Source organism: Conger conger, chromosome 17 (assembly GCF_963514075.1).
Source record: "Conger conger chromosome 17, fConCon1.1, whole genome shotgun sequence".
Lineage (NCBI taxonomy): Eukaryota > Metazoa > Chordata > Actinopteri > Anguilliformes > Congridae > Conger > Conger conger.
The window spans coordinates 13,953,333-13,963,427 of record NC_083776.1 but is presented as its reverse complement, the minus strand read 5'-3'; the positions used below and the strand labels follow the sequence as shown (position 1 = coordinate 13,963,427).

At 41.8% G+C, this 10,095-nt stretch overlaps 1 protein-coding gene across 1 annotated transcript in view; it reads right to left on the bottom strand.

Annotated features, from left to right (window-relative positions):
• Window positions 1–1,962: 1,962 nt before the first annotated feature.
• The window catches only part of mlphb (melanophilin b), a 41,800-nt gene continuing 33,667 nt past the window's right edge, over window positions 1,963–10,095 (bottom strand). The window contains exons 12-16 of the mRNA XM_061226808.1: window positions 7,851–8,012; window positions 5,831–5,902; window positions 5,200–5,245; window positions 4,192–4,286; window positions 1,963–3,834 (exon numbers count right to left, since the gene is read on the bottom strand). Of these exons, the coding sequence (XP_061082792.1) occupies window positions 3,808–3,834; window positions 4,192–4,286; window positions 5,200–5,245; window positions 5,831–5,902; window positions 7,851–8,012 (402 nt within the window). The 3' untranslated portion in view covers window positions 1,963–3,807. The remainder of the gene's footprint in view (window positions 3,835–4,191; window positions 4,287–5,199; window positions 5,246–5,830; window positions 5,903–7,850; window positions 8,013–10,095) is intronic.

Here is a 10,095-nt window from a genome sequence, read left to right as displayed (position 1 = left end):
ACGAGGAGTCCTTTTCACCTGCGGACGGACGGCAACTGCTTTATAAACCTCCTCCAACCCCCGCGAGGGGCAGCGATGATGTCACACCACGCACATGCTCAACGCAAACAGTACCACCAGCTCGACGAGGGGAAATTGCTCACCTTTTGATGCCACTCGTGGAATTCCACCCCTAAATTAATTCTCAGGTGCGGGTCTCCTCACCTGCCTCTCCTGCAGTCGGCCGCGCCTCTGAAGACACCAAGAGGAGGCGGAAATTGAGTTAACGCTGACAGATGCAAAAAGGCATTTCGCTCGAGAGGCCAGTAATTCTCCCCTGTGCTTAAAACATGTTTCTGCATAGTGTCCAGGATAGAGCCAATGACTTTCTAGGTTTAGAATCCTAATCAATGCTGGTTATTAAAGCGATGGACAGAAAGAGGAAAGGGATGAGCACAAAAGAAGTAGGAAAGGAGGTAGTGAAAGGGAGGAGCACTTGCTGTCAAGGTAAAAAGAGCTTCATTCCACTGTCGAGTGTTTTTCCACCACCTGCTGAGTATGCGTGTGCACATCCGTGTATGTGTTCACACCAGTGTTTATATGCACTCAGTGATTTACTTTATTTATTAGACTTATTTCTTAGACTTCTACTGCTGTAGCCTATCCACTTAGAGTTATGATGCGTTGTGTGTTCGGAGATGCTCTTCTGCATACCACTGTTTTAAAGTGTGGTTATTTGTATTACTGCCATTCTCCTCTGACATCTCTCGTTACCAAGGCATTTCTGTCTGCAGAACTGCTGCTCACTGGATTTATTTAGTTTTTTGCACCTATCTCTGCGAACTCTAGAGACTAGTGTGCGTGAAAATCCCAAGAGATTAGCTGTTTCTGAGATACTCAAACCTGCCACCAACAATCATTCCATGGTCAAAGTCACTTGGATCACATTGGCTCTTCTGAAGGAACTGAACATCATTAAGGATGAGGCATCACAGATTCTTTAAGCACACAACGGACAATCCTCTTCTATTTCTCTTGTATTGAAATGGAAAGTAACTCCATTTTATTAACACGGCCAGTTACATTTCTGGTTTGGCACCAGTAAATAAATGTATCAGTCTGTCTTGTCATATGTTATTAATCCTGAATATACACTCACTGAGCACTTTATTAGGAAGACCTGTACACCAGCTTGTGAATGCAAATATTTAATCAGCCAATCACGTGGCAGCAACTAAATGCATAAAAGCATGCAGACATGGTCAAGAGGTTCAGCTGTTTTTCATATCACATGTCAGAATGGGGAAGAAATGTGATCTAAATGACTTTGGACTTTGGAATAATTGTTGGTGCCAGACTGAATAAAGACATACACTTTTAGCCATGCTTGTTTGCAATATGAGCCGTATCGTTTTCAACAACAGAAAACCTTTAATATTAAGATCCCAATAATGTCCCAGGTCAAATTGACCAGGTGAACCAAAATGTTACCAGAACACAAGGGTTAAGAAAAAATATCTACGTTCAATTTCTTCGATTGACTCAGCATTTGCTGGGACACAAATGTTTGCCATTTTGAGGAGGTCAAAGGTGTTCTGCTGTATTTAATTTACTTTATGTGTTCTTGTGCAACTACATTTGAATCTAGTTCTTCCCCTCTGCGGGCAGGTAAAACCAGCACTTTGAGTCTGTCAGGAAGCATAAGGTACAGCTTTCAGGATTTAGGGGCTACAATATCAACCTCACACAAGCCAGCACCCTCACTGGGATCAAAGCAAGGGCAACACACAAGATGGATGAAATATGAGCTTATGATCTCATCAAGATGTATGACTTCTACTTCACCTCAAACCTGGAATACATTTTTGAACACATAAAACCAAAATCAGCTTTTGTGTTAATCTTTTTATTCATACAATCCAACCTTAGGACATAAACAGTAATTAACAAACACAGGAAAGCACTGCTGTTTTACATGCCGTGTTATTAAAGGCAGGCCCGGGACAGGAATATACAAAGTCAGCGGAGTCGTGTGTGGGGAGGAGATTTAAGTTACTCTCTTATAAATTAAAGTATGGCTAGTCACTGTAACGTCATGCTATTTATTGCAATTAATTTGAAGGTTAGGAAATCTGGAACAACCAATTTTTCCAAGTGCAAGGGAAAAATCAAACTTCAAAGATTTTGATGAGTCACAAGCTCTTCAGGCATAATCGAAATATAAATATTTATACTACAGTGTCAATGTCATCCTGAATTAGAAGCAGATTAGTCTGCACAAACTAGTGAGAATAATACAAGAAAATATGACCCAGATTATTCAAGTCAAAAACGTGTCTCATTTTAGCATGTTCTTTAATCCAGATTTACCATAGAAAATGCACTGAGAAATTCGCTCATGCACAACACAAACCTACTCCTCACCACAGTTTGAATGGCAGTTATATCACGAAAACAAATCAGAAACCTAAAACTTTTCATGAACAAATGTGAACCTTACTTACTTTTAAGTGGGCAAATTTCCTAATGGCCAAAGGACAGGGTGACTGCATACCATGGGGTCCTTTTGTGCAGAATAACAATTTGTTGGGAGTGAATGCTGTCGTGTGTTCGAGTGTTTTTGTGAGTAAGCAGCAAGCAGCAAGCAAATGACGTGTAAACGATTTGAACCTAACCATGCACTATATCTAATTAAATGTCTTCATGATCCAATTAAAAACAAAACCACTTTAGGATATGAAAACCTAACACTGACGTTGCAAACATTTCAAAGAAGCGGAACACAATGCTAGCAAGCTTATGTTTATTATTATTGCTGCAACTTCAACACAAGTGGGGACAGACATTTGGGAGAGGCGTAATATATGGCAGGGCTACCCAAACACAGTTCCAAGGCGTCTTCTTTGTGTGCTGCTTTTAGTTCTAATGAAAAATGCCATTCCTATAAGTATAGCTTGTCCTAGCCAATGGTATGAATGGCCCACTAAAGCCAAGTTATCACATACACACAGCATGTATTTATGGACATATTGTTCAGATCAGTTCGAAGGTGAAAAGATCATCTTTCTTTTGGAAAAGGGTTATATTTGCAAGACTGATTGATTTATTTATAGTTTTTACAGGAAAATGTTTGAATATATATAAGAGGCTTAGCAGTACAAACATATACCATATACATATAGCTGGAGATAATGATCTAACATGTATGTAATATGTATTAGGACAGTAAAACCTGAATTAAATTTTTCCTGGATTAATGTTACATACACATCTTCACTTATATGGTATTGAGGGATATACAGTAGGTGACCAAGGTAACGGGATGGCAAATCAGGTATTTTAGGTATCATTGGACCGTGCAGCATCTATTGGACTACAATACCTTGAATATCCTCATTTGGCTTACCTGGCTGAATGTGCAATGACACATAAAATAATAGATACATAATTTTAGGTCTAGACATAGAATCGCTGACACCACAGACTATAATACAGGGGTGTCCAATCATGTGTCACGGAGGGCCGAGATGTATGGCTGTTTTCATTCCAACCAATCAGTACACCATCTGATTTCACTAATTAGTTCCCTCCTCTCTGGTTGATGGTGTGTTAATTAGTGAAATCAGCTGGTGTACTCTCAGCTTTCTATGGCACATGATTGGGCACCCCTGCTATAATACATCAGATGGCAATGAACACCCAGAGCTTCTCATTGGGAAAAGCAGGTCATGTGACCTGCAGGTCGAGTGCTTGCAGGCTGCTCCAAGGCATTGTGGGATTTGTATTCTTGCTGGAGAGCAAAGGCCACTCACATCAATGACAGCTTCCTTATAAAGCTTGAGCCAAAACCGGTTTCTGGTGGAGGGAAAGAAATAATTAAGAGGCATTCAAAAACAAAATATCTGGAAACTTAAATTATTTCTTAACATATCCGGTAACTGCATCAGCCCGAGAAGAGTGAGAAGGCCAGGATTGGTGTATAAAGAGCCTGTCTCGACTCCTAAATCATCTTCAGCGAGGAAGACAGGTTTACGACAAGCAAGAACCGAACTTCCCCGGGGATGGGGAAAGAGTTAGGGACACGCGGTGAAGAAAAGACGACCGCAAAGTGTGAACTGAGCTAATGCGTAACGGAAACTTCTGTCACCAGCCACCGACAACACCACTCAGCCAATCATGGCCCAGGTATCCTAGTGATGTCAGAGCCCCTACCGCGTTGCTTGCTTTAGGCTTGTCTTTGGCCACCGGGTTCCTTTGGGTCAGAGAACCTCGGTAGATGGAATTTCGCAAGAACAGGTCGGCTTGTCCTGGGGGGGAGAGCATTTAGCGCATACTCACACAAGGCTTTTCGGTAATACTTTATTTGACAGTGGTCGTCATGACATCAAAATGACTGTGTCGTTACCATGACATGATACCTGTCATGAAGGGGCACCACGACAAGTTATTTTATCACCATTTGTCTGGCTGGCATATATTGACATAACTTTTGACGAATAATTGATACAGTCATGTTAGGGTGAATCAGTGGTATGACACCCCCTGTCACGGTGTTCTATGCCGGTTGTTATGTCAGTTGTGTCAACACAAACCGAAAATTGTCTCCTAACAATGGTACAGTATGTCATAGTTATGAATGGACATGACACTTCATGACAGCTATTATGTCCAGGCAACGATACTGTCATTTCCATGTCAAATAAAGCGTTACCGACTGGCTCTTCTTCTCGCTGACCCCTCTGCTGGTGGGGCTCTGTGCACTCCTGCCCACCTCTCAAGAGGGACAACGTAGTCACCCTCTTGGTTTATACTGTCTATAAACCAACTCAACTCAAACTGAATTTACGCATTATCAATAGCTTTATCAATACCAGACGTGTCATATCTAGTTTTATATTTCTTGATCTTGTCTATTCCATGTCAACATCAGTTCTTCTGTCAAGCCTTCTTCATATTTCATCCCATGGTTCCTAGGATGAAAACTCTCAATATTCACCAATATTCAAAGGAATTGGAAACACTGTGGATTAACACCAACACTAGACCTTTCTCAATCTGCCTCATCCCCACATAATCCAGAGGAACATCAAGTGTATCACAAGCCAGCCACATCTTTCCTTTCTTGCCCTGTGACTGCTGACTCCCCGTTAACAAGTAAGAAAGTTCAAATGAAAGGTGTGGCATTTCTGGGAGGCAGTGGATAACAATTTCAGGTCTTACTCAAAGGGACGTCAGGTGCCTTTTTTCTTTGGTGAGTTCCTGATGGCTGAAAAGACAGATAAAGAGACTGGAATGAGAGGATTCACACAAACTACAAAAAGATATGTTGCAGAGAGGAGAGGCATGTAGATACCATTCATCATATATCATCATCATATGGTGGTGTTTCTGAAATCCGTACAGTCTGAAAGTCCCTGCATGCATGTGGTTGGATCCTTCAGGTGCAGCCTGTTGGCTAATTGACTGATTGGCAATTATGTTCAGCGGGTTTCAGCTGGCCAAAAAGAATGAAGGTGGAAGCTTCTGCAGTTCTAGGAAAGACACTTTTGAGAAGACTTGCTGAAAGCTTTATTTTAAGAAGAGTCAGTTTTTAGAGTTATGTGTTATGAGTTTTAAATCAAGTGAAATGGGTTTTTTGTATTTTTATTTTGGTTTGGTGGCATTTTATGGTCCATTGTAGTTCCCCATCAGATGTGGGAGGTTGGGTTGTAGCAGGTGGGTTTTGGAGCCAGCAGGCTTATAAACAATAGTGATTTGGAGCGCCTTTGGGACAAGTCCTTCACAAACCAACTGAACATAAAAGAGGCATCAGGAAAGATGGTGAAAGAGTTTCCAGCAGCCTTAAACTCACCCTCTTCTTGGACTTCTCTACTGACATCCCAGCAGCACTGAGAGCAGCAATCCTGTTCTCTATGTCTGACATCTATGAGAAAAAGAACGAAGGATGGCTTTATGGGAACGCTAATGGAGGTTACCTTCACTGACTGACTGCTGGAGTCGGTCATCAACTTCAGCTACTTCCTGTAAACTCAATTCCTTAGCATAGCAGTATGTTTATTACATGTTTACACTTTAGTGCCACCAAATTAGAAAATCATACAGTATCAATATGAAACAAGGTTAATTGATTTCTAAGACATGTTAACCACTAAATGGGGCCAGATTGATAACAGGAGGGTTAAAAGCATTTATTTTCTTCACAAAGAGTTTCTTGGATGATATATCTTAAATCCTGAATTCTGGGCAGTATCTCCATCTTAATGCTTTCGTGTAAATTATTCTGAGCCTGTGGTGCATGGTGAAAAGGCTGCTTGGCTAAAATTAGCCTTCTATCTCGACACATGATAGAGGATCAACCTAGAGGACCTAGTGTGGCAGCTGTTAGATATAAAGGAGAAGGTATGTTACAAAGATAAGGCAGAAGTTTATCAAGTTTATCAATAGCTTTATAAATAAAAAGATACATATGAAGTTTCCTACATTGTGTCAATGATCCAGTCACAAGTACAATTCTGCAATGAACGACAAGTATGTGAATCAGAATTTACAATGAAGCATAAGGATGCATGATAAATGCATTTAACCCCATTTAGTGGTTAAATGTAAATGTAAATGTAAATAAAGGAAGTGTAGGTATCTTGGCTAACAAAGAAGAGGAAGCAGGTATATACAGGATATCAGCATAGTCTCTTAAAGCCCGGAAAATAGAACTCATTTCTTTCTTGCCTTAAAGGAAAACATTTCTTACAATGAAAATAAAATACAAATAAATCAGTTTTCACACCACTTTTTTTGGTAGAACTGTGTACCAGCTTATTAATGCAAATATTTAATCAGCCAGTCATGAGGCAGCAACTAAATACATACAAGCATGCTGGCATGGTCAAGATGTACAGCTGTTTTTCAGACCAAATGTCAGAATGGGGAAGAAATGTGATCTAAGTGACTTTGACCATGGAATGATTGTTGGTTTGGGTGGTTTGAGTATCTCAGAAATGGCTGATCTCCTGGGTTTTGCACGCACAACAGTTTCTAGAATGGTGCGAAAAATGAAAAAACATCCAGTGTGCAGCAGTTCTGCGGGCAAAAATGCCTTGTTAATCAGAGAGGTCAGTGGAGAAGGGCCAGACTGGTCATGATTTCATAAATCCAAAGCCAGGAACTCATACAGTAAATAAATCGGCTAAAGCATGAAATAATCCATCCCTTTGCCTAAAATGCACTAAAAATCACACTCCCCCAAGGAGTTAGTTCATTAAAATACTAACACCTTGCAAGGTACTTGCCTTACTAAATAACTTAACAGCCAACTAACTTCAGCTCATGGATACACTGAAAGAATGAGGTAGTGGTATGGCACTGTATGACTAATCCATGATGTGATTTTGTCTAGGAACTGTTCATTACTGCTGTGCTGTGGGAAATGAATCCACACAGAAAACTGTCACGCCAAGCATTGATATTTCCAGACCTTACTTTCATGCCAAATAGCCAGAGAGTGCAGACAATATGTAAATACGCAAACTCGAGACAGCTGCGTGGACCTATATGTCTATGTTTTTGTCCATGCAACCTCACTACTTCTTAATTACTAGTAAGCTGTACTGGGAAATGTAGGTAAGGTACTAGATCCATGTCATGTAATTTCTCTACTACTTGCTAATGCATGTCAGACAACAAACGGAGCTTGAAAGACGCAATATTTTTATTTTATCTAAAATAACATTGTCTATTTAATACATTTCTTTCTCGGCCACCTGGCACCCATCTGCAGTGAATTCATCTGCAGTGTAAACTTCAGGGTCCGCTGATTTTCAGTGAACTTGTACATCACTGGTGGGCATGCGCTGGATAAATAACGGCTCCTTTACCTCGCTCTCTGTGTTGTGGACCTTGGCGGCAGCCCAAGCCACCTTGTCCTCCAGCTCGGACAGCTCTGAGTCCGTGGTGCCGCTGTAGTGGCTCTGTGTGGCCTCGCTCAGAGCCCTCTGCTTCTTGTCCAGGGTGAGGGGCTTGCCTGCTGTCGGGTAGACCTTCCACAGAGAGAGGGCAGGCCAGGTCAATGCACACTGTGCAAAATGAGGGCGACATTGGCTCAGAGCGGTCAGAGGGTTGCTTGTTCGATCTCACCCTGGGTGTGTCGAAGTGTCCCGAAGCAAGACCTAAAGGCCCGGACACACCAACCCGATGGTCGGCTGCGGAGCGCCGACAAAGATCACCTTGCGTCGATACGCGTCGTTAATGTTGGCTGTGCCGAACACACCGCAACAACGGTCCGCCGACGGCCGAGTTGCATGTACGTTCTGCGCCTGCGTGAGAGGTAATAACTCTCCACACCAGCAGGTGGCGGTAGTCTGTATTTGTCTTTCAAAAAATGGAAACCGGAAGACCGGGGAATGTGTTTGCATTGCGTTGGACCTAGAAGCAGCCATTGTCTCGCTCACAACAAACAGTTTGCAGCAATTTCCTTGTTCTCTCGCTATTTAGTAATACTAATCGAAAATTATGTCTGGTAGTGATAGTAACTTTGGAATGGCTTGCTTTCGTCGCTTCCGTTTCTCTTCTCGTGCACTGATTCGCTAGCTGGACAGCCAATCAGAGAGCTCTCTCTCATCGACGGCTCCGGGGGCCGACATGTTGAATCGGCGTCGGAGCCCTCCAAAACACGCCGACGGAGTGTCAGCGTGCGGGACACACCGGAAAGACTCGGCCGACAGGGCGCCACCGACGTCCAACGGCCGACCGTCGGTTTGGTGTGTCCGGGCCTTAAGGCCCAAATGCTCCTGACAAGCTGATTGGTGCCTTGCATGGTAGCCAGTGGTGTGTGAGTGTGTGTATGAATGGGTGAATGAGAAGCATCAATTGTACAGCGCTTTGGATAAAGGCGCTATATAAATGGCAGCCATTTACCATTTACCATTACACACATTAGACATGTAATTAGCCTAGCAGTATGCAGCCACCCAGGGTGAGCCACACTATTTACACTGATCACATTTACTACACATCACACAGATTTGTGCTGCCTTCCCCCTGGTGGGATTTGGACCGTAACCATCAGACTGAGTCCATTTTACAACCTGGCATAGCCCTAAAGCTGATAAAAAAAAAAGATTTGAGGATGAAAAATAAAGTTAATAAAGTTAATATATGATGCATATTATGAACATGCTTCATTATTTTAATAAATAATAATACAATATTATATGTATTCATATCGAGAATTTTTTTTTTCAATGATAAGAAAGGCATTCAGGTTTTTTAATGGGGTGAGTACTCAGCTTTGCTCTTCGCTTGGTAGATTTGCCCCCTTTAAAAACCAAACTAAGAAAAAAATGAATAGGGTGTTCATAAATCCAGGTAGTGAAAGAATCACATAAATACAACTTCCATCTGGCCTTCTGTTCCACTGTAAGATGTAAGATGACAGGTGCTTTGTAAAGCTTTCTGGAGAGCGTGAATAAGATAAAAGTCTGGTTGCAGACTGACCATTAGAGCCTTTGGACTCATTCTCTTGCGCAGATTCTTTTGAGCATGGAAAGCACCATGATTCATTAGGCTTTTAGCAGTCACCAAAGGATGGCCAACTGCTTATCTCCCCCCTCAGAAAAGCATCTGCTTTTATCCAAGAGCACCTCAGAAGACGCAGAGTGACTGAGCACCGTTTCTTTTTTAGACACGCAAGAGACGGCCATTTTGTCTGGCCAGACCCACATTTAAATCTCAGGCTTATATATATCTTTTTTCCCTCACAAAAAATATCACTTTATCATTAGCATTCCTCAGAATACATGCTGGAATACTGATGTTCTCCACTTCTCTTAGCCGTTCTGAATAAGATCATCTGCAAAAATGTAATGTAATATTTCCCTCCCCTGTAGTAATTTTATTTTTTAAGTCATGCTGTCTGTCCTACTAGCCCCTAGGGATGTAGCAAAGTATGCACACTCTTCCAGTACTGATCTGTGAGCTACCGTTCATTTTAAAGACTACAATTTAAAGCCACAATACTCCAGAACATAGCAAGCACCAATCAGTAGCGAGCTAACTGGCAACTGATCACTGGTAGGTGGCGGAAATATGGAACTTTGCTGAGTGAAAATAATTAAATAGTTG